Genomic DNA, 25,148 nt, shown 5'->3' on the forward strand with positions numbered 1-25,148 from the left:
TATACAGGCAAATGACGCTTTTACAAGGTCTGAACTTCTGGACCCACTGATCTTTAAAATTTAACTGTCTTTATGTGTGCTGAGTGAAAATGAAAGGTGATGGGTGGCTTGTCCTCATGGAGAGACTGATCAGAGAAATTGCCCCAGAGTTTGTGAGCAACCTGAGTTGCTAGGAGTGGGGAAACCTGCTTTCTGGTGTCTGTGCATCACCCAGGTTGATTCTTGAGCCACAGAAAGCTTGATTTTTAGATTAAAATCTTACAGTAGCATGAAGCTTTGTCAGGGTTATACTAGCATTATCTCGAGTTACAATTTGATGTTTGTTTATTCGAAAACTGCTGTTACTCTAAGAAGCTACTGTGTGGTAATATTCAGGTGGATGAAAGCAGAGTGCAAAAAGGATTGTAGAATAATGCTCTCCTGGGGTATAACTAAAATCAACTGCCTCTGCATGACTAATCACGAATTTTGTTCATCAGTGGAGGGTTTGTCCAGTTTTGCAACAGTACCTCCGCATCATTGTAGCATCTACTTGTTGCAAACCCATTTAGTATAAGCAGCATAAACATACTTCTCAGACAAACAACACTTTTAAATAAGGTAAGTCCTACTTACTCCTTGTGTATCTGCAAGCAGGCAGTAGGTTGGCAGTACTTGAAGGGCTAAGTATCTTACTAATTAGAAAGAGGACAACCATTTGCTTTATGTATTACACAAATAAAAGCTGGATATCAGTAGCTAAAGCTTTTTCTGCTTTTTCAGGGCAAATCGTTGGTTATTAAAGTAATCCACACCAATTGTTTTCTATACTTGAGAAATCCTAAGGGTTTTTTCCTACAGTGGCAAGTAATTCTGTGTATGTCAAAGGAAAGAAAATACCAAATAAACTTATAATTTTGTTTTATTGTTAGACTTCCTGGATTTGCAAAACCTGGGATGGAACAGTATCTGTTAGCAAAGCAGCTAGCAAAACCCAAAGAGAAAATTCCCATAATTGTAAGTTGGGGACATGTGTGCAGCTTTTGTGTGTGGGTGGTGTAGTTTGTTTTGGGGCTAGGTTTTTGGTTTGGTTTGGTTTTGGTGGGGGAAAAGGGGTTAGTTGGTTTGTGGTGGGGTTTTTTTTTGTTGTTATTGTTGATCTAAAAACCAAACCCTTGTAGATACATGCTGTCCTAGTGAAATGTGGTTGAAGTAGCAATCACTAGAATTCTCCATTCCTTTGCTATTTGGGAAAAAATGTTAAATACAGAAATAAACACAACTGTGTGGTTGATTATCTCTGGTTACAAAAACCCCCTTTACTTCTTGCCTATCAAGCTCTTGCTGAAATAAATGGAAACTTGTGAGTGAAGAAAGTATTTGTCTCCTGGTTTGCAGCTAGTACAACATGATGTATTTAAAGATAATAATTGCAATTTCTTACAGATTGGTGACTATGGCCCAATGTGGGTTTATCCTACCTCTACATTTGACTGTGTGGTGGCAGATCCCAAAAAAGGTTCTAAAATGTATGGTCTCAAGAGCTACATTGAATATCAGCTGACTTGCACTGTAAGTGTGTCTGAAACAGGATCTTCTCTCTCACAAATACAAGTTGCTTACATATACATAATACAGTTTGTGTGACTGAGTAATAGACTTGTAAGAATAAGTGGTAGTTGTCACACTTTTTTCCCAAAGAGTTACTTTATTCTAGCATTTCAAGTTCTTCTCTAATTACAGATTCAAGGCTCTAAATAATAAATTTTATTTAAATTCCACGTATTTACTCTACTGTTCACACTTGTTACATGTCATTGTAGATGCCTGTCAAAAGTCAGAGTTGTTTTCTCTTGCAGAACACTAATCGATCTGTCAACCACAGATATAAGCACTTTGACTGGTTGTATGAGCGTCTCCTGGTTAAATTTGGATTAGCCATTCCAATCCCTTCTCTTCCAGACAAGCAAGTAACAGGTAATTGTTCCCAGTTGTGAATTCATGGGATGTGAAATAAGGACATCACTTTCATAGGAGGTTCAGTTATTTCTTACTGTTTGTTTGGGTTTTTTTCATAACTTTAAAAATAATGGGAAAAACCCCAACCTTTCACCATTCGAAGCTTATGATGAGTTGTGATGGCCTATTGATAATAAAATGTCAGCACTAAAAGCATACATTCAGAAATTGTATTTAATTATCTAGTCCAGTGATTTATTTGTTTTTGTTTTTGTTTTTTTTTTTTTTTTAAGAAAAAGATAACTGAAAACAATCAAAGCCCCTAGTTACTACCGAAGAGAATATTTATTACTGGGGAGAAGAGATAACTACTTATGTTCCATGTTTGCAGATTGTCTGGAGAAATGTTTTTTGAGGGTGGGGTGTGTGTATGTGGTTTAGTTTTTTTGCAGTTGAGTATGGCAATGCCTGTGCATTTTCAGTAGTCTATGGCTTTCTGTCTGCAAGAGCATGCTAGAGTGCATGTGAAGAAAAGAATTAACGTCTGTACAGGAGGAAAATATATTACTTTTTGCCTATTTCCACTTGCGTGTTTTCTGGTAAGATTTTTATACAGCCTTTAGGACACCCAGTCAAAACCAAACATAAAAAGCTGGCATGTCGCCAACCCCGTGGCTGTGGGCATCACTGAAAATGCAGCAGCTCTGCTGTGTTTGAAGACAGCGAAGCATTGATGCAGGTGCTGGGATAAATGCCGAGGAAACTGAAAAGTGAGGAAGTGACTGCCTCCTCTTAGCTTTATGTTTAGAATTCACCAGTATTTTTATTTAAACATGGTGCATGCAGACTAAAAGGAAACCAGAAGATCTTCTGGGGTCTTTAGATTTCATTGCAGCTATATCTTAAGAGATTCAAGAGTCTGGCCTCACAGCTAAACCTTACCTGTGCATTCCTGTCTATGGGAGAGAATAACTTGCCTCATACCAAAAATTTAAAAAAGCATGCCTCTTTTTCTGAAACATGAGAAACTCTGGAAAAAAAAATGGTGTTTGTCTTTCATTGTGTTCAGGAGGCTTCTTTCTGAAGACTGTCTAGAAAAGTATTTCTGTCCATTGGTCTTGGCAAAGCAAGACTCTACGAATAGACTGACTTTGCTCAGGATCATATTTTTACTGGTAATGATATGTCTAATGACCAGCACGTAACTTCCAAATGTTACTGTTCTGTTGCGTAGCATTCCTTTCAGGAATGCTGTGGAGATTTCAGGACGGGTTAAAAATGGAACAAAGTGTTACTGAAGGTTGTATAATGTCTCTTCCACAGTAGCTGATTTTTTTTTTTCCATAGCTAAGTTGCAGGACATGTACCCATACCTAAACTTTATTTTTTACTAGCTGTGTTCTTTACCTGCTGGTCTTGCTGGTTTCCGTGTTTGCAATTGAAAACAAAACCAAAAAAATCAACGTTGTGGTGCTGCTGCCATAGTAACTATACAGTAGAATTAGACTGAAAGAGTACATGTGTTCAAGGTTAGTCATCTGCGCTGCTATGGAAATTAGAGTTGGGTGCTGGAGGAATCTCTAATTTCTTTCAATCCATCTTATTCACTGTATGCTTTAGAAGACTGTCATGCATTTTTTTATTGGAAAAGATTCTCTAAAGAAGACACCGTTTGTGCTAGAACGGAAGAAGGTCTTGCAGATATGCAGTGATGATAAACTACTGGTTTAAAAAAAGAAATTACTTATTTAAATAGTTTGCGTTAAAATCTCTTAACTACCAAAAAAGTTGGTGACAGTCTCTTACATGTATGTATTATAATTGGTTTATACCTATGATTTATTGAGATTTTGGTGAGTTTTTTTTTCCCCAAAACAGTCATTTACCTATATAGAAATAGATTATGGGAGGTGCTGCTTTTTTAAGTCTATGCTTTGTATTTGAGCAGTCCATTTTCAATGCTTTATTAGTTAGGACATGATAACTTGGAAAGTAAGTAGTTTCTTTTTCTGTGGTGTTTTTGAGCCTTACGTTGACCAAGATTTACTAGGCTGTATCAGAAAAATACCTGCAGTCTGAGCCTGTGTCTAGCTTCTCTATTGGGTCTCTTGGGTCACCTAAATACCTAATTTTTCCATCCAAAAGCGTGGTGGGTTTTTTTGTTGGTTCTTTGGTTTTTTTTGGTTTGGTTTTTTTTTTTTTTTCCCAAAAATAATCAGTTTGAATTGTGGGTGGGTATTATGGTGTTGTTTTTTTTTTTTTTAATATTTCCCAGCTATCTTGAAAAGGAGGAGTACTCTTGGTCAGTAACCAACATACTGTAGTTTAAGGTTCTTCTGATTTGTCAGCATAATGTTTCTTTCTTGTAAGTTCTGACTCATTAAATGGTTAATAACTCACCAGATGAATTACAGGTTCTGTTCTAATTTAAATAAAAAAAAAAAAAAAGAGGGTTCTAGAGTAGAAATGTAACAATTGTTGTTCAATGTGTAACAGGGCGCTTTGAAGAAGAATTTATCAAAATGCGTATGGAGAGGCTGCAAGCTTGGATGACAAGGATGTGTCGCCATCCTGTTGTCTCAGAAAGTGAAGTTTTCCAGCAATTTCTCAATTTCCGAGATGAGAAGGTAGGAGACAAAGCTGACACACAGCACAGATGGAGGAATTGCTCCCCCCCTCCATCCCCCTTGGAACTGAGTTCAGCTTTGTAGCCGTCTCTTTGTCTGCCCCGCTGTGGGCAGTAGTGATGGGCTGAAAACTACTGGGTTTACTAACTAGTTTAGCTGATTGATCAAAACGAGGCATCAGGTTGCTTTTGTGAAATGTTCTGTACCATTCCAGCAGAGACGTGCTCTGTTAAAGTAGCTTTGTTGCCAGTCTTTTAAGGACAGTCCATGTGCTCCAGCAGAACAGGAACATATTTAACAACTCTGGCTGTTCCCCTGATTTGTCTCTGCTGGGTCTGTTGATTATTTTGGTCCTCTGATTGGTGCTGCTTTACTAACAGAAGCTACTTTATAGCAGATCTTGGGTGTGTCTGATCTTGTATTATATTTAAAAACATCCCCTACCAGTTTTCACTGGAATGGGTTGTAAAAGCATTATGCTGCAGTCTTACCTGATATAACCAGCCCTTTTTTATTGTCTGCTCCCCACTCCCAGTATTTTCTTATGCTTCTTTAAAGGGGTTTTAATATCTTTACCTTCAGTAAATGATAGTTTCTTTATGACTGAGCTCCAGCTCTGTTACTAATTCAGGTATCTACCAATGAGGAAGTAAACAGGAAAACTCTGCAGCTTTCTCCTCAAAGTAGTCATACTTCTAAACACAGACTTTGCTGAAACAGTAAATGATCCTTGGAGGTTTAAGACCAGACTGAACAAAGCCCTGAGTAACTAAGGTCACCGCTGACTCTTTTAGAGTAGGACACCAGACTAAAACCTCCTGAGGTCACTTCAAACCAGAATTATTCTGTGATCCTGTAAGTAAAGGCTTAATAACATAGTAATTAGCAGTGATAGTGAAGTACTATTTGGATGGCCAGTGGGGAGTTGTATAATTGTGCTAGCCAGTCAGCAGTTCTTAGTATCCAACTTATAGACTGATATAAACAGGAAAGATGTTGCAATACATGTGGAATTTTTAACCTTTTTATCCATTCCCACTAAGAACTTGGTATGGCAATTGCATAATAGTCTCATGATAATCTTGAGTAGCTTCTGATCTGAGCACTGTCACATGTGCAGATACAGCTGAATGTAATTACTCTTACAGTGTATTTCAGTAATGAACAAGAAGGGCCTGTTTACCACAGAATCTAGAAAACAAAGTGCACAAGGAAACCTTGGCCCCACTGAAACTTTCATTTAAAAGGTTTTAATGTATGGGTGTTCTGTTGGTTAACTGTTCTCCTAGATGTTTAATTCACTGCTTGAGTACATGTACTTAAAGACGGATGAACAGTCATGGTCAAATTTTGTTTCTCTTTTTTTTTTTTTCCTCAAGGAGTGGAAAACTGGAAAGCGGAAGGCAGAAAAAGATGAAACTGTAGGAGTCCTGATCTTTTCTACAATGGAACCAGAAGCTCCTGACTTGGATATGGTAGAAATGTAAGGTGGTTTCTTTTTGAGTGGATGTTATGCATCTGGGTATACCACAGATACTGAGCTAATATAAAAAATAAAATAGTAAACATGCACCATATTTTAATGGATTTGAAGAGTTACTCATCAAGGTAGAGCTAAAAAAATTGTTTCAATATGAGATTTGCATATCAACCCCTTTAAAATTTGGTGGAACTTCCTATGATGCCTCTGACTTCAGTGTCTGAATATTGATCCTAAAAAGAATGTATGCAAAACTAGTTGACAAGATAGAGTACTGGCAGATCTTATGGACTTGTTTTGTATTGCTATGAGAGTATATTTTCATCTTCAGTTGTGAACATCTCCAAAGTGTGCTAGACTTGCCAACTAGCTTGAATAACTGTAGGTGGACCATCAAGGGGAGCAGTGGAAATATTTGGTTTATATATGTATATGTTACATATACATTTTTTAATGTATAGTTCTCTTGGTGGTAAACCTTTGGGTTTCATAGAGTGAAAGACTGCATTTACACTGCAGCCTCTATTTTACTTCCTTAAACTTCATAATTTTTTCTTATAAGATACGTAGTATGTGTGACATGCTTTGCTTGCTGTTGTGGAATGTAAAACGTGGATAATGTCTTGTGTCTGACATTGTGGATAAATTAGATGAAGTGTTTATAGTAGCAAAGCAATAGTGTACTTACACTTGGAAGTATCCAAGCATAGGCTTTATCCAAGTGATACAGTGCATATCAAGATGTATATTATAGCTGTGTGGTAGCAGTTCTGTACTAGTAAAAAAGATGGAGGTTTTTAGGTCACTTCTGCTTTGAACATGAGGATTTCAAACCTGACTACTTCTCTTAAGTATGTTTGATACGTAGCCCTGTCATATAAAAACTGAAGGAATGAACTAGAGAGGATTTTGTACATAGGGTACAGGAAAGAGTGAATCTGTATATTATATACAGAACCTTGGCAGGGAATGACCAGCACATGGTCTGCTAAAGAGTTTGTCCCCAGGCAGGGTGGGGGCGGGCAGGCAGCCTGCCAGGAATGCTCCCCAGAGCATGCGGGCTCCTGGCTGGGGCTGGCAGCCTGGGCTGGTTCTGGGGACCCATCTCCAAGCATGGCAGGAGTGGCTGTGACACCTCAGGCATCTGCACCATGTTCCAGTGCCTGGGAACATCTCAGGGTGCTGTTAAAAGTGTGTATGAACATTGTTTTGAAAGCCATTACTCCTGTCAGTGGCCAAACCACCTTGTTCAATAGTTCATAGGTTCTTCAGTGGAAAGATGCTCTTTACTTAAGCCATTTTGACAGTACTTTGGCAGTCCTGTGTCAGCCTGTCTTTGATCGAAGGATGGTAACCCTCTGCTGGTTCATGAACAGTTTCTGTGATTATGATACTGTAAAGTACAAAAAATTAAAGGATTATTTGCTACTGGGAAAACTGCAGTAAAACAACGGCCTCTTGGAAAGCCCAGGTTCTGTTTCTGTGCCAGTACCTGTTCAGGTAGGGTTCCCAGCTGGGGAGGGAGGTGCTGGTGGGGATCTGGGAGCCTCTGGGTGGTTGAGCCACAGCTAGAACTGCTGCCCCAGCTCTGGGGAGTTGCTTTGGGTTGCCTTGCTGCAAGAGCTGTCACACACAGACTGTGGCTGAGAGCATTTGTGAGATCTCACACAGTTGAATATTGCTCATTGAAAATCAGAAGATGGATGTCTAGTTTTCTTTTGTAGAGTTCATAGGGCATTGTTGTGTATGCAGTGCTGTGTTAATGCAGCTTTGACAGCTGCATGAAAACATGCTTAAAGAGGGATGAAAAGGCATGTACCAATTCAGCATTCTCTTTTGAGCATCACTGTTTTTTCCCCTCTGTAACACAACTGAACACAATGGTATTATCAATATAAAGTTATGCATATATATTTCCATAGAAGAACTAATACATTAATTTTTATTCTCCTATTTTAGACTTGTATTAAAATATCTGTCACAATTATTTTCTTTATATTTGTTGTTGTATGAATTTTGCTACTACTGTTACTCTAACATGTAATCTCTTGTTGATATGGGGTCCTTTGCGTTAAGTACTCTAGAGATGCATTTTTCTCAAATCGGATTTTGCTATTCTGTTATTATTTGATCTCATTTTTTTGGAATGTAACTAAATGATAGTCCAGTATTATGTGTTTAACGGGGCCAGGTGTGGCAGAAATAGAACAAAAAATGCATATATCTGAAGAGGGAAATTCTGACCTCAGTGAAATGGCAGATATTTCAAGGAATTAATTAATTTATATATTTATTTATATATATATATATATATATGTTGGGTTTTTTTAAAGACCTAGTTGACGCTATTTAACATTTCAGTATTGTATTAGCATAAAGCACCTGTTAAACTGCTTTTCGTTTTTGATTTTTTCAAATGCTACAGAGAACAGAAATGTGATGCAGTGGGTAGGTTCACCAAAGCAATGGATGATGGAGTCAGAGAGTTGCTGACAGTGGGACAAGAGCACTGGAAGAGGTGTACAGGGCGTAAGTGTCCCTTCTGAACTCAGCAGTGATATTTCTGTATTGCTTTTTCTCTGTGTTTTTTGTTGTTTATAATTCAAGGCACATCTTTAAAGGAAATGCTAAACTATCATGATGATTCTATGGCATTTTGGCTGCTTTCAGTGTATGAGAGTATAAACTGTACAAGATTTTTGGTTTGTTGGGTGTTGTTTTGTGGTTTTTTTTCACTTGTAGCAAAAATATCTGGTCCCTAGCCATAGGTTTAAAAATATTAGAAGTAATTTTAGTAATCCAGCTAAAGCCCTTGTTGGTCCTGTTCTCATTTATTTGTTGTTTATCTACATTTTAGTGACATGGGCAAAGTAGACCTGTCTGTTTGATGAAATCTTAAATGGTTATATTTCATTAGCCCCTTATTTAGGATTCTTGCATGCCAGGAGGAGTGATTAAAAGATTAAATGAGTTTTTAAAAAAAAAAAAGAAAAGAAAAGAAAAAAGAAAAATCAGCTTGATTCTAACTTAATCTTTAGCCCAATTCTTTTTCTCCTATCTTGTCTCTTCCTTCCCACAGATATTTAGGGTTGCAGAACTTCACACCAAGTCCCTATGACTCTGCCTGGGCTCTAATTTCCTAGTCCACAGCAGTGTTCAGTGTTTGTGGCCACCACAAGGCAGCTATTGAAAGGAAGCAGGTACTACAGCTGAGGATCATGATAAGAAAAACTTCAGGGCAGGCTGTAGTGTCTGGTTACCAAAGACCTCATAAACCTGCTCAAATCTCCTCCATTTTTAATTTTTTTCTTTTTTTTTTTTTTTCCTTCCTCCCCCCCGCCCCCACCGTCTTTTTAACTCCCGCAAAAAAACGTTGTCCCCAGACTTGGGAGTAAGTAACATCTCCTGAGTTATCACTTTGCTGCTTTCTAATCTAACACTGCATTTGAATATCTGGGGCTGATTGGAGGGAATGGGAAGTAGAGAAGTTCAGTCTCTTCTGGTAGTGATTGCATTAAACCTTAGTGTTTGTAGGATGTAACCTCTAAATTATTTACATTTCTCCGCTTTGAATAAGAGGGGTTCCTTCTACATATCACTGACCCTCCTGCTGGTCAAAAGTAGTCTAACACAGGAAAGAGTTCTAACACAGATCTCACTTCACTAGGAAATGGTACCAAGGGGGAAGCAAAGGGCAGGGGAAGGAATAAGGTCCCTCAGATGAGACTAAAAAGATAGTGTTGCTTTGTAGTTACAGAAGCAGTGATCAAAACTGTAATAATTAAGGGCTGGCTGTGATTAGCGTTTACAGTAGAAATTCAGGATTTTGTTCACTGCCAAAGTCTACCTAAAGTTATGAAACCGGTGCTTTAGGTATGGAATGACTCCTCTAATACCTACAGTTATGAATTAGTTGGCATAAATGTAGTAAATCAGACAAAACTGTGTAGAAAATATCAACTTAATTTTCCAGACATTCATACTGAATAGAAAAAGGAGATGAGACATGCAAAGCTGAAGAATTTCAGTGGTCTCTTAGGTTTTAAGTTCCCTGTCAGCTCTAGTCTTAACTACTAGTCAGAATTAGTTTTGGCACATCCTGAGCAATAGTTACGTTTGTTCCATACTATGATATTTAAAATGATTGACAGTGGAAACTTCTTTAAAGCTAGTGAAAACCAAATGTTCTTCACTAGTTTCCACTGGGGATTCTGTAACAAGTTAATGGCTGATGAATGGTACCTGCTGGATAAAAAATACCAGTTTTCATAAATAATCTAACTTCTGGGCAAGCACTTGAACAAAGATAATCATTAAAATTATATGCTTTGGGGTGCTTTTTATTTTAACGACACAAAGGGGTCCCTCTTCGAAAATCAGATTGTATGGGATTCTAGAGCAACTAAAAAACTTTTATTTACCAGAGCAGTGGACTCCCTGAATAAAAATGTTTGACAACAAAAAGCACTTTTACTTGTTTGGGGTGGGTGTTTTGTTTCTTTTGTGTTCGCGGGGTTTTTTTGGGTGGGGAGGGTTTGGTTGTTGTGGTTTTGGTTTTTTTGGTTGTGTTTTTGGTTGCCGATTTTTTTTCCTGCTAGCACAGGTAGCTTATAAAAAAAAAAAATGTTTTCACTTTTCAGATTGCTTTTTAGGCCTCTGGGGTAGTGGAATTCAAAATTTTAATACTGAATACACTCATTGCAGTTTATTGACTTCATTGTGAGGTAGCAATTTCTGCATACATTTTCAATAAATAGATTATAAAAAATGATTTTATTATTCCAATATTTGCATCAATTTCAATCCCTATATAATCTTGGTTTCTAATGCCTTTACATGTAAAATCCATGATTTGAGGAGAGTTTAGGTATTATAGGTCTGTATAATAATCCCCTCTCTTAAAATATTAATGAGATCTATTCTCCATCACTGCAGCACTTTCCCCCCCACCTCCCTTAGGAGGACAGTCTGCTCATGAAGGGGAGGAAAAAAAAAATCTCACTGTGTGTATAGGAGAAGTGAGATAGGAATGCCATAATTTTTTTTTTTTTTTTTTTCATCCATAGCAGTCACAGACTGTTTCCCCAATTGTTTGTGGCTTTCAGGAACCCAGATTGCAATTGCTTTATCCCATTTTGGAATGTGTGTAGCAGGGGAGGGGGTAAGAATTGTAAATGCTTCACTAGAGGAAATGTAAAACCTAGTTGTTTTTGACTTCTGCTTCTATCAAGGTTTGGGAACACTGCAGATCTGGCCTCAATTACCCTTGTGGTTTTTGTTTCTTTCTGTTTTCCTCTTTTCCCCATCCTTTTTCCCCTCTCAGCACTACCCAAGGAATACCAGAAGATAGGAAAAGCATTGCAGAGCCTGGCACAGGTCTTCAGCACTAGTGGATACCAAGGTACTTCTATAGCTTCATTTGTACTTTACTTAACAGAAGATATTTTAATTATATCATATGCTACATTTTTTTGCCAAAGATCTTAATGCTTTCCTCTTTGAACTTTAGATGTCAGACATGATTCTGGAAATAGCATAAAAAACTTGTTTCCCTGTGTATATTATGGGGTTTTTATATTCTAGTCTGCAATCTTGTTTTTTTAGCACCGTATAATCATGTGGTGGTGGTGGAGTTTAGCTTGATGTCATTAGTATGTAATCTGGTCACTGACCTGACTGACAAAACATGCTGCAGCATTTTTTGTGATATCAAAGGAAAGGGGAGAAAATTCAGCCTTGAAAATATTTCATAGAACTATTGTGTGACTTATGTCATGGAACAAGAACTTCACATGGGGATGGAAAACTTATTACAAGGTTTTTGTATACCATTGTGTGGGCTGGAGGGTTGGCTATTGTAGCCCTCTCTTTTCCTTCACCTTTCCTTCTCCTTCAAGAGCCCTAAAATAGAGCCTGTTGTGTTAGGTATGAAAGTTGTGGGAGGGAAAATGAGAGCACCAGTTGTTCAGAGTTCTTCTAAAATGTAGTCTTTAGGCCAAACTTAAAATCCTGCTTTAATATGTGAAGTTTTGCTGAGGTTTTCCAGATAACTGGAAAATATTATTATCCCAGAGGGAGCTAATTAAGTCTATTTTCTCTGGGATTCTCTTGTCAAATGTATTTGTTTGTGGTTTTAGGTTTGTTTGTTTTTTATTGTGGTGGTGGGTTTTTTCTTTTCTACGCTTAATAGCTAAATTGTTCTGTTCTAAAACCTTAATGTTATAGCATAGAGGCTTCCTGAAATCCTTCCATCTTAGGACTTTTAGTTGACCAGTACTTAATCTGACTACTCATCTATCCCTTGCTTTATACTCTCAAAGCTTTTGCTTCATAAAGCATGTATTAAAATGCAACCACTTCTGAAACTCAGGTTCTCTGCTGCTGGAAACACTGGAGATAGGCGCAGTCCCTGTAGTTTGCTATCAACTTTGTCGTGTGCTTCAACAGAATGAGTGCTTTGTTAGAATTGGAGGATAGCATACTGCTTAAAAAAAATGACTTTTGGATATGAGAACTAAGTAGGGAATTTGGATAGTTATATACTCTCAGCGTGGGTTAGAAAACTGTAAATCCTAGCCAGCTGCATTCTGTAGCAAGAATTCATGAGGAAGGACTGAAGATTGCTTGAACTATAACACACTTTCTTTTGCCGGGGTAAAAGGAAAACAATATGGCTTAAAGCTATGATGCAAAATTGCAGATCAGCCTTACGAAAGAAAGCTTCAGTTTGATTTCCAGCGTCTTCGAATGGTGTGAAAAAATAGATCCCATGGTGACTGGGAACAAGACAAGGATGTTTCTCTTTCCTGTTTGCCCAATTGTACTTGGTTGCACCCTAGTATCTTGCTGAGGAAAACATCCTTCCCACTGATGCCTTTGTCCTGACTCCATATATTTTGCTCTTTTTAATAACCAGTACACCGGTGTATTTTTTCAGATTTAATAATGTATGAGAGTCTATTCTTTTTATTTGAGTTCTCAGGAAGAGAGAATAAGTGCAGTGCATGTGTTGCTTTAAATGCCATCTTCACTGCTGCCCTCATTCTGTTCTGCCTGCTGTTCACATACAATGATTTCATTTGATGGTTGCTGCAGGTGTGGGTCTGTGAATTAAGCAGACTCTATGCATGAGATGTAAGAATTTGGATTTAAACTGATAGGATGTGATTTTCCGGGTCTCTATATTTAAAAGAAGGCACTGGACCTATTCCTTCAAATGCAAGAGTACTAGCTAGGTTGAGTATGGGGTGTGATTTTTCTGGACTGTTGGTAAAGAAGAATGAGTCCTTCAGCTGTATTTCAAGGCAATCAGTTCAGTTGCTGTTGGGAGCTGAATCTCTTCATCTCTTTTTTTTTTTTTTAATTTTTTTAATACCTGAGTTCTCAAAGTTTAAGCATATAGGCTGCTGAAGATTGCAATGGCTGATTTCTTGGCAAAAATATTTCCAGCTACTGGTAGATGACTTCTGACATACTGAATACACCATTAGTTGGTTCATTTGCACAGTTAGGATGCGATGTTATCTACTGTCCTTACCTCTTTCATCAGTGCCGCCTGTTTGCTCTGTGAAGCCTTATTATGTGTGGTGAATGTCTACTGCCTCATCTTCTGATTTCTGATCTAAAATGTTTAAGATTGCATCAGTCAAGATGCACTTGTTAATCTGACTCGCTCAAGCCCTTTTTTTTTTATGCTGCAGAATGAGCCTTATCAATTATTTGCCAGCCACAGAGCATATTAGGAATCTAACCCCAGTATTAGCAGAGGCAAGGGTACCTTTAGAGCTACTAAGGACACAGTGAGAGGTTTTTATTTAACTTGGCTGTGGGCCTATAGTACTGTCCAATCCATTTTAGGAACACATGCTTTGAAAGTATAATCCTGATCCAAAAATGCATATGGGGCAGTTCTGGACTATGCCTGGAAGTGTCTTGCAGCCTGGCACTACTTTGTGTATCTTATTGCATCATACGATGCTCTTAGGGTAACACAGCCTTAAATAGCACAGCTTCTCTTTTGCAGTGCCAAATCTGGGTGAGTTTTATCTCCTATATTAAGAAAATGTGAATGGCTGTGGTATGCCATTCAGCCATAGTAAGATCTCCTAATCCTGCATCACCCCTCAGGAATTTTGTTAGGCAGTTACATGCAAGTTTCACTATCCTGCCAGCTAGCAACAGGAATCTTGCCTTGCAAGCTGCTTGTGTGCTGAATGTTTTCAGTCCAAGGTGTACTTGTCAAGAAAGATCTTGTTATATGGTTCCCTAGTACATCAAACATGATCTTTTTCATATTCCTTGATTCTGTTAAAACATGTTTTGAAAGAAAACAAAACAAAACCACTTCTTGACAAAAAAATTCTGCCCTGATCAAGCCTCACAGAATATTAGTTCCCTCAATATAGCTGGTATACACCCTCACAGCTGATAATCACTGACATTTACCAAGCAGTTGAACTGCTAAGGGATCTCTGCTAAACATCTCCTCATAGTTTTAACATCTTTCTTCCTCTCCCTATGACAGCATGCAGGCCTGTACATCAAGGAAAATAGCGGTTTCTCCTCATGGTTGAGTTAAAATATCTGTAGAATATTACTGGTGATTTTACAACCGTCTTTAGTCCATGCTTTTAAGTCCTCTGTGTGTCTCATGAGGTTATACGTAATGCACCCTGCCCTAATTTTGTTGTAAATGTCAGAAGCATGTAGAGCTTTCTGCCTTTCTGTTGGTTAAAGAACCCGTGACATCCTGGTAGATGCTTGCAGTGGAACCCAGCTCAGCTTTCACAGCTTGAGTTAAGAAGCCCATGCCCAGCTTTGCATCAGTTCAGAAGCTAAAATCTAGGAACTTGGCCCTGTCCAAGTAACAAAACTCTGACCAAAACCCCTGCTGAAAACAGTGATTTGGAGCAAGCCAATCTGCTGCTGGAATTCAAGTTACTCTGATGAGTGAGCATGGGGCTTGTGAGCAGTATCTCTGACAAGGTGACCTGGTGTAGGGAGCGACTGCTTGAGCATGGCCTGACCCTGCCCATGATGTGTATTAGAACTTGGAGGGCGCGGTGGCAGGTGAGAGATGAAATCTCACTCTTTAAGGCTGCACTGGCACTACCTGAAAAAGAAATTGTAGAAGAAAAGAATGCACTGTGAAGAGCCACAGATATTCTTCTACCACTTGCGTGCCTGTCTATTGCTGGGATCTGCTATCTGCAACAACTTTTAAATATGCTATCCTGTAGCTGTACTTTTGGAGGAGTGTGAATGCCTGTGCTAGTAGTAGAAACTTTTCATGCACCCTCTGGTTTGTGCCCTGCTGCCCCAAGTGAAGGAGGATTGGTGGTGGGAGAGTTTGTCTAGATTCTTTGAAGCTGCAGTCTATGAAGGTCCTTTGAATGAATTCTGTACAGAAAGAGAGGATTTTCTCTTTCTACTTTAAGTATACATACTCTTCCTCTTTCTGTTTGCTTGTATAGGAAAAGTCATCATCTTTTATGGCATTATGAAATGAACATCAAGATCAGCCTGGCTTCTGACTCTGATTAAAGCCACACCAAGTTTTGTCCCAAAATCTAGGAGTCAGTTGCCTAAGCAGCGGTTACTTCAGGGTTACTCAAGGTTAATTCTGAGCAGACATGGCAAATTCTGAAATTATAAAATTACTTAGGTCTACCTGAAATAATGAAATTGATCTCTCTAAAATGTTTTTATTGTTTTACAATGGGGAGATATCTTCGGAATTATGTACCTCTTAAATCTTGCAGTGGAATATAATGTTGTTTTTGTTTTATCCAGATAGACTCAAATCAGAGAAAATCAGCTATTTCTCTAGCAGTGTTTGTGTTGCTGGACTTACTGGTTCTTAGGATCAGTAGCTGTCCCTCAAAGCTTTTGGCTTTATGAAACCAGTCTAATGGAAAGTAAAAATTAATCGATAGAACTGAAGCAACATTCAGTCATTATTACCTTGTTTCCTTTAGGACATGCTAAAATGAAGGCATGCTACCTAATAAACCTCTAACAATAGTTTAGTCTGTATGTTGTAGCAAAAGGAGATACTTTACGTTCAAGTTAATCATTAATTAAATTGATGTTTGGTAATTTTTAATTAAGTTGCTGACTAATACCTATAGGATAAAAACAAGATGTTCGTAAAAGAATTAACTGTTTCCTAGTATTAAGATGTCTGAAAGGATGAGAAAAATCATTTTTTCTTAAACTAATATTTGATATCTGCAAATTATACCTTCCCCTTTCTCTACCTCAATTTGCTTTCTGTACTGGTGACTACATGCTTTGGACAAGCTGACAAGGATGGAAAAACCCTGTGGTGTTTTGGGAAGGTGAAGTGGCATGAAAAAAACAAGAATGTAAGGCTTGTTTCCATCTTTGTCCCACATAGCCATGTCCTGCTCGTAGTACAGTGTTATGAGCACTTGTGGTGTTGTCTAGCTTAGGATTTGTGGTGGTGTCTGTATTTTTAAGTGTAGTTTGTGGGGTCCTTTGATCTATTTCAGAGGATGATGAAAGTTAGAAACTCAATCCCAAAAGCAGCAGTTCTTACAGAGCTTGAAAATATTACTCAGAAGTTCCCTAAAGGGTCAGAAATCTTGTTGGCAAGGAAAAAACTTAATTTGGCCTCCTTCCACTTTTCTGACCTTCTAACAGTTATGTTCTAGGGCTGTTGGAGAGCCTAGGGCTAGCTTTGCTGCTCCGTAGGGCATCGTGGAGAATTTACTACTCATCGGGTATGAAAATCATTTATTAAAAATCAGAACAGCTGGTATCTCTTCAGCTTTGTTAGTCTGTCTTCTAGTATCACCCTCCTCGTTCTCCCTTCTTCCCCATACTGAGAGGCTTCCTGTTGCACCATGTGGGGGAATACCTATGTATTTAAACCACCTAAAATAATGAGATGTGGAAGTGAATAGTGCTGCTACTATGGTAGAACAGTGTTTATGTGGTCCCTTTAGTATTCATTTTCTACAAGATCTTCAAAGTTTTCCTTCTTTAACAGTAAAAAACCTATGAATATTTTTCTAACTTCTTTATTACTTCTGGTTATGAAAATGATGACTAGGCATTTATTCTTGCAAAATAAGCTATTTTAGAAATTTCCCTTGAATCAAGACAAGTTTCTTACTGTGATTGACTTACCGTAATTTGAACACTGTTTGCTTTTAGGTGAATCTGATCTCAATGGAGCAATAACGGAAGCAGGAAAAACCTATGAAGAAATCGCCAGTCTTGTAGCAGATCAGGTGGGAGCATTATGAATGCATTGGTGTAGTCTGGACAAACCTATCACCTCTTTGGATCACTTCTGACTTGTTTTTGTTGTTGTTTCTGTTTAAAGCATAACTGCTAGTGCTGCTGACCAGCTAAATGACATTACTGTTAATACTTTTAAATGCACTTTCATCTTCTTTTCTACTGTGTCAGTTTAGGGGGGATGTGATGGGGAGGGTATTTTTCTTGTGTCAGAAAGCTCATATTCTGGTTTCTAAAGTACTAAAATGATTGCCTTTTAAAATGGGTTTTGCTTTTTGATGTCCATGAGCTGTCTTCATCACTGCTACAAAAGAATGAGATTAATCAAGGGTGGGATTTCTACCTTCTTCCTGCATTCCTCAAATGTCTACAGGATCCAGATCTTGCTGCCTTTCATTGTCTTGACGTGCAGTTGCTGCTTCAGTCAAAATCTAACTTAAATAAATCCTGATTGGTGTCAGTATTCAAGTCATAAATTGATGTTTAGTGTATTAAACTTAAAGTTTCCAAAACGCAGATCCTCTTGATCTCGAGATTGAATCTGGAAGTTCTTAAAACAGTTTTCCAAGTCAGTGACTAAGGAGATGTACCTGTACGTGTACATATCTGTCTATGTAATGACATTGTTGCTTAATAGTGCTGTTGCTAGGACTAGTTGCTCCTCTTCAGTGACAATTTGAGGCAAAACCCCTCACTTAATAAGCTAAAGTTGAGGAAAACAAAGAACAGAGGCATCTGCTCGCTGGTGCTCAGTGCCTTAGTCCAAAGAGCTTATGTTTTAATAAGGACCTTTTTAAATATGAAAAACTAGCAATATTTTTTTTCTTTCCTTCCCTTTTCTCCCCTCACCCTTTTTTTGGCATCATAGATTCTTTTCTGTTATGTTAATATGCCTCAGATACTTGTACTAACGCTTATGCTTTGTTTATTAGCCAAAGAAAGATCTTCACTTTTTGATGGAAACAAATCATGAATACAAAGGATTTCTTGGTTGCTTCCCTGACATCATAGGAGCACATAAGGTATGTGAGGAGCCTTTGCTTTTAAGGGTAGGCAGTGGGAAGATATACAGCATCAGATGTGGTGGTATGGTACACTGCATTTGTGCAGCAGCTTGGCCCCTGCTTCCAGAAACACCGAAAGTTTCTATGAAAACTGGCATGTTGATTTTTAAAACAAAAAGTACTTAGAGGGAAGGTAGAACTTGTCTTGAGATTTGAGACTATCATGACCTTCTGCTATAGTACAGCACTACAAGCTTCAGTTTTCTCTTCAGGTTAACTTCACGTCCCAATGTGGTAACAGGAGTAGTGTAAATTTGTAGTATTTGAGTCATACATGGTAGTTGATACTAAACCATAGCAGTGTTGTAGGAAGAATTGTGTACACTTAACATGGCTAGCTTACTGGTATGTCTAAATAATCATGCACTGCCTAGAACAAGGGTGTCAAACTAATGTAATTTTAGGACTGTCTAAATGTAGGAGTAGTTACATTTATACACCCTTAAAATGACATTTGGCCCTTTGAAGGCAACTGTGAGGCTGGTGTGGCCCCCAGTGAAAATGAGTTTGACACCCCTGACCTAGAAGTTTCTTTAATATTAAAAAATAGAGAATAGGACTAACTTTTTTGGGGGGGAAGGAGGGGGAAAATACGAAAAGCCCTGAACACTTGCAACAAAAAACAACCGCTTCATTCTCTCTAATATGAAAGCCATCAAATAATAAAACAATGAATGTAGCCCTTGAATCTAGTTTTGGATAGTCTGCTTTTTTCAGGTTCTAAAGTTTTCCTTATGTTCATGTGTCTGCTGTAAACTAGTTTTCAGGAAACTAAAAATTTTGAATTATTAAAAGAGTACACAAGTATTTTTTTACCACTTGAAGTGTTAAATGTATAAAGCAATAACACATGTATGAGAGTAATAAAGATAACACACAAACCTGATAGCCTTTTCTTTCTTCAGGACACTTACAGTCCATCATCCCACAGAACACTTGGGGAAAAAATACCATAAAAGGAGAACAAATGATTTGAAAACTCAAAACATAAGCTTACTGCCAAGACATGTGTAAATAGTCTCTTGGCACAAATACATTGTGAAGGGGAAGGTGTTTCTTTTTATGCTTGTTGTTTATGTGACACAAGGATTTCCCTGAATTGAAAGTTATAAATTGCTATGAGCTGTAGTGTCTTGGATAATAGTTTGTCTCACCTTGTATAATGTACAAATAAGGTTCTACAGGCATCTGATAGTTTGAGGCTTTTGGACGTCTCTTTTGTTGGTCAGCTGTATTTTGAAACTTGCTCCTTTTGTCCTTTCTGTATATGTGCTTGTGTTTGAAGTCACTTTTTGCAAGCTGTTAGGACTCTTGAAAGCAACAGAGCAAAATAACAAACTTTGGGTGAAAATGTGGGAAGGCAGAGTTGGTCATTGTGTGTGTGTAGTGGACAAGCTCAAAATGTGGTCAGCAGCATTTTAAATTACTGTAAAGACCTTAAAGTTCACTACTCTTTTAATCTACTCCCTTAATCATTCTGCCTTTGGTTCCTACAGGGAGCAATAGAAAAAGTGAAGGAAAGTGATAAATTAGTTGCAACAAGTAAAATAACGCCACAAGACAAACAGAATATGGTGAAACGTGTGAGCACCATGGCTTATGCACTACAAGGTAAACTGAATTTTGTGTAATGTGTAAATATTGTAGATTGCTGAAGGACATCTCTTAAGTAACAAACTTTGAAAAGAGAAAAAGAGAATCTTTGTTCTACCAGGAATGATAGGTGTGGTTGGTGTTTTTTGTTTGTTTGTTTGTTTTCTTTGTGACCTGCTTAGATTTTCCCAAAATTGCGGTAATTTTGCCCATTTTCTTTCAAATCTCATATTGCTATTGCAAAAGAGACATATAAAATAAAACTTTAAAAAACAAACAAACCACTACAAAACCACACACACACACACACACACACAAAAAAAAACCACAAAAAACCAAAAAACCAACAACAACAAAAAGCAAACCACCACCACCAACTTCAACAGCCTCCCCAGACTGATTCTTTCATTTTGAAGTGATGATGATGTCTCAAAGAAGCAGCATGGGCCCTGGTGCAGGAAGCAGTTCCATCATGTGCAAAAGTGTGTTTTCTGTCTCGTGCTTTAGTCAGACATAATTCAGTTTAGGTTCATGTTCTTGTCGATAAGATTTTTTTTTTTTTTCCTGGATGTTCTTTGAACGAACTTTTTCCTCTTTAAGTTAGAGATGTTGTAAATATGAGATGTAGCACACTGCACTTGAAAAACCAGGGAAGTGAGGAGTCATAGCTCAGTCCTGCAGGATACCAAGCCCTTAAGTGCATCCTGTTAGTGACCTCAGTGGGAATACTCACTGCTGAGGGGAATTGTGGGGTTTTTTGTTTGTTTGTTTGTTTTCAGCTAACTTAAAGCCAAGAGTACTCTGTATTTTGCAGGACAAAGTCAGAGCAGTGCACAAAACTTATTTTGAAAACAAACAAGAAAACTCCCCATCCCCTCCTTCTTCCCGGTCATAGTGATACAATAGGACTGTGCTGTGTAAGTGATAATCATGGAAGAGACCTCTAGAATGACTTTTACAATCCAGAATATTTCTTCTCCCTCTATTGGTAACTCAAAATGTATTGAACTTTTTATTTCAGCCATAAGCTGTGATGTGATGAGAGATGCAGAAAGTGATGAAAGGTGTCATGGATTCAGTTGTGCTGTTTCTTGGGTTCCTACTAAAACAGCTTCAGTCAAGAACAGGTCAAATGCTACTGGCTGATCTTTTTTTTGAGCTGAATATTTACAGCTGTGGCTTATGATTTGATATCTATACCCTTGGAGATCTGAATGTCCTAGCTAAATTCTGTTGGAAAAACTCCAGGAAATAACCTCTCTAGGAGAAAATTCTGGTGTATTCTTCATCAAATTTTTGTACACCTGAATATTGTTCCTTTATCCAGGAAGTGTCCATATTTTAGCAGTGAGTAATTGCCACTCTACAAATTTTATGAACTGTTGCGTCATACCTGGAGTGCTGCAGGCAAAATGGATTGTAGAAGCTTGAGAGCACTGACTGTGCTGGCAGGGCTGGACACGGAGCTCTTTGCACAGTAACTAATCTGAACTGGGTGAAACTGTTCCTAATTACAAATGCCTCTCTTAAATAATTTGCCTCCTGGGTCTAATTGCAGCTGAGATGAATCACTTCCACAGTAACCGGATTTATGACTACAACAGTGTCATTCGTCTGTATCTGGAGCAGCAGGCACAGTTTTATGAAACGGTAAGGTGTAGTATTTCAGTGCTATTTTCCTGGCACATATTGTGTTGCTACTTTTTATCAGAAATACTCATAGTAATTGACGATCTTTTTGTATGAGCCTCTCCCAGAGGTAACATATTTGAAGAATTGTACATCTAAAAAGTAAAAGTGACTTAAAATAATATTTCTATAGATACTATTTCTGTGCACATGACTACATCATATTAGACCTAAAAAAGTGTTTATTTTTGTCTTCCAATGCCAGTACTAAGGTTACAAAGAAATTTAGTTCTTTGATATGCAGTAGGACAGACCTGCTGCATTTCATACAACAGTAAACCATTTGAACAAAACTTCCCTTGAAGGGAAGCTGCTGTGATTTAAGACCTGATGTATGCAAATGTGGGATGGGGGAGACTGGAGTGGTTTAGGTGACTTAGTAAATATGTTAATTCTGAACACTTGACCTACAGCCTTAGCTGTCATTTAAAATTGTTCTTATGTATTTATTCCTTGTGGCTTTTTAAATGAAACCTGAGAGGAAATTTTCTAATGTGATATGCTGGTAAAATGTGAGTTTGTGTGTGCTGGAACCTGACTTCTGTCACTTAAAGGAGTAATATAAGCAACTGCTTGCCCTTCACAGCAGTAAAAGGTGCCAGTGGGGCTTCAGAGTTATCTTCAGTGGATGAGAACTTCAGGTTCCTCATGAGGTCACCTTGCTCAGTTTCTCTGGCACATCTGATGGGTTTAGGCATAGGTTTCCCCTTACCTTCTTTCAGTCTCTTGTCCAGCCTATCCCAGTTCTTCCAGCTGCAGCCTTACCAGCCTCCTTGTACCAGTCCTCCCTCCCCCAGTACAGGGACCGGCTCCATGTTCATATGTGGGGCGCTGGCTGCCAGGAGAGCTGCAGGGAGAGCATGGGAGCTCTGTTCTGATGTGTGTGGCCCTGTTTCAGAAGGAAATGGATTTAATGGAAAATCTGGTTCTGTTCCTGTAGCACTCCTGCATAGTGCAATGCTAGATAACCTGACAGGCAGGATGACAGCCCTGCCCACAGTACTTCCTGCAACACGACCTGAGCAGTGAAAGCACAAAATGAGCAAGGCAGAAAGCGTGTATATGAGAAGAAAAGTCTTTACAATGGAATGCTTTGAGAATCCTACATACATAAAATGTACAGTAAAAACTGCAGATTTTCATAAAATGAGGCAACTATTCATTTAATTTCTTGGCCTGCAGTCATATTTCTGTGTTGTGTAAAGTAACTACGTATTAAATATGTTCTGTTTCTCTGTTTCAGATTGCACAGAAGCTGAGGCAGGCACTCAGCCGCTTTCCTGTGATGTAGAGAATAAGGAGTAGTCAACAATAAAGAAAACTCCGAAGTGCTTTTCTGATTTGGGGGCAGTGCTAATAAAACTTGTTAGCCTTTGCCAGAAAAAAAAAAACACGAAAAATACCCCAACAACAACAAAAATCAGTTGTAGAAAAAAAGAATTATTTAAAATTTTACTTTATCAGCCTAATCATAAGGTTCTCTTATCTTGAATGCTCTCCCATTTGTATAATTATTTAAATAAAAGCAAATCATGTTGTCAGTTATAGGGCTCTAAATCATCAAACTAGTATGTTGCCATGGACTTCATGCAGACTTGAGTCTATCAGATGTTCTTCCATAAACTCTTAACATCAGAGTTACAAATTTATATATATTTTTTTCAAGTGGGAAAGCAGACAAGCTTGAGAAAATGACTTTAATACTCATTATATTCAGCTCTAGTGATTCAGTAGCCAGGAGGAATTATTCTTCTATATTTCTGGTACATGTTCATGATAATCTCCTGAATGACCACTTTGTCCTGAGTTTTGCTTCCCATACGCAGCCATGGCACACTGCTCCATTATGACTTCTGGGAAATATCAGTCATTCTTCCTTTTCTTTTTTTTTCCCCTTCTAACTAAATCTTGTATTTGTGGCACAACACCTCAGAGCTTATGTCAGGCTCTTTCTTTCTTGCTATGCACTGTATAAAAAGATGAAGTACAAACAAGGAAAGAGCCATTCAGGAAGGTGTGAAAAACCAGTTTTCAATACCAGCACATTGACACCCCCCCAATGTCACGCCATAAGGCGCTGGTGTTCCTCGGTGCTGTGCAGGGCCAGCTTCCCTTTCACCCCTCTGGGAGTTGTAGGTGTTTCAGCAGAGGGGACACTGCCACGTCTAACCAAACTAGTAGAACGCCCCAAATTCCAGCTAAGCTCAGGTCTTCATGTAGTAGGATGGTATGCTATTGGCTCGGGTTTATATTTTGTTACCTTCTGATGTAAACTAAAAGGTGACAAAATTGCTGCATAACACCCTTAGTTCACACAAATTCTGTGGTTTGATCATCATCTCTTGTCAAGCAGCCCAGTGTCCTCTTTTGGACTTCGGAAGTACCATTTGAGGCCTGGGCTTTTCAAAACAAAAAGCCGCCACCAGTCCTCTTCACAGTGGGCACCAACTATAATAATTCATTTAATGCCATAAGCAAGCAGGAAAGCCAAAATGCAGTTTTTGCTAAAATGTGCCTATGACATAAACATATTAGCAAAAAAAAAAAGCATTTTACCAATAAGCCATTCTAAGTGACGGGTACAGTCTGCTGGACGAATAGTTGCCTTACTCTGTTTTGCATTGGTGTTACTTTTGTGTGCTAGAAGAAAAATCTGGGTCTGCCTGAATAACGTGAAACCAAACCAAACAAGGCTAAGCTTAAGTCTAGATGTTTTTCGGTGTCATGGGTTTTGTTCATGTTTTATAAACCTTGTCTTTTTCTCCTCCCAATTTTAGTTGTTCGCTTCCAAAATTCCATAGCACAGTGTTGTTTGATACAGCCATTTAAATATGTACAAATTGTACAGAATGTGTATAAATGTTTTACACCAAATGTAAGCTCTGCTTGCATGTAGAAGCAGCTTATATAATAAATTGTTACAATGTGTACAGTAAATTCTGAAATCACTTTTTCAAGCCAGCATTTTTTTTAGCATTTGTATATTCACTTTTTGGTAATGAAATCTCTTTGTAACAGTCTCTTAATTTGGGAAGGGGGAAAGGGGGATCTTTCTACCAATCTTTAAATAGCTCCATATGCACTGAAGTTGAAGGTTCTCTATCTTGACCAGATTGTTTTGGAATCCAAGTGTAAGTTGTCATTCCCAGTGCAGGGAAGCTATGATGGTAGCAATTGTGTCAGAGATGCAACATTTTGGCAAAAAGGAACAACTGTTTAAAGACTTCTAGTAAAACGAAGTTAAACTGATAATAAATATTTATGTGTATCCACTGGACTATTTAATTTTTTTTCTTTGAAATAATCACGTTGCTTTTTAACAGGGTGCTACAGTTTGAGGCAAATCCTCCTTATAGCTTTTCATTAACGCACACACACTGGCCAGCTGAGGAATGAGGGGAAGTGTCAGTGTGTCTTCCATGAAGCAGGCATCACAACTGAAGGGTATAATGGTGCCAGTGACTACAAACCAGCAAAGGCTCTGCATAT

General features: G+C 38.2%; 1 protein-coding gene across 3 annotated transcripts in view; it reads left to right on the forward strand.

Annotated features, from left to right (window-relative positions):
- Nucleotides 1-24,931, forward strand: part of SNX9 (sorting nexin 9) — a 63,849-nt gene extending 38,918 nt beyond the window's left edge. For all 3 annotated transcript variants that reach the window (XM_065835094.2, XM_065835093.2, XM_071806445.1), the window contains exons 7-18: nt 912-996; nt 1,426-1,551; nt 1,839-1,956; nt 4,435-4,565; nt 5,945-6,048; nt 8,471-8,574; nt 11,369-11,446; nt 17,227-17,303; nt 18,246-18,335; nt 19,874-19,988; nt 21,529-21,620; nt 22,903-24,931. In XM_065835094.2, coding sequence (XP_065691166.1) covers nt 912-996; nt 1,426-1,551; nt 1,839-1,956; nt 4,435-4,565; nt 5,945-6,048; nt 8,471-8,574; nt 11,369-11,446; nt 17,227-17,303; nt 18,246-18,335; nt 19,874-19,988; nt 21,529-21,620; nt 22,903-22,950 — 1,168 coding nt within the window. In that variant the 3' untranslated portion in view covers nt 22,951-24,931. The remainder of the gene's footprint in view (nt 1-911; nt 997-1,425; nt 1,552-1,838; nt 1,957-4,434; nt 4,566-5,944; nt 6,049-8,470; nt 8,575-11,368; nt 11,447-17,226; nt 17,304-18,245; nt 18,336-19,873; nt 19,989-21,528; nt 21,621-22,902) is intronic.
- Nucleotides 24,932-25,148: the final 217 nt, after the last annotated feature.

Source organism: Patagioenas fasciata, chromosome 3, assembly GCF_037038585.1.
Source record: "Patagioenas fasciata isolate bPatFas1 chromosome 3, bPatFas1.hap1, whole genome shotgun sequence".
NCBI lineage: Eukaryota > Metazoa > Chordata > Aves > Columbiformes > Columbidae > Patagioenas > Patagioenas fasciata.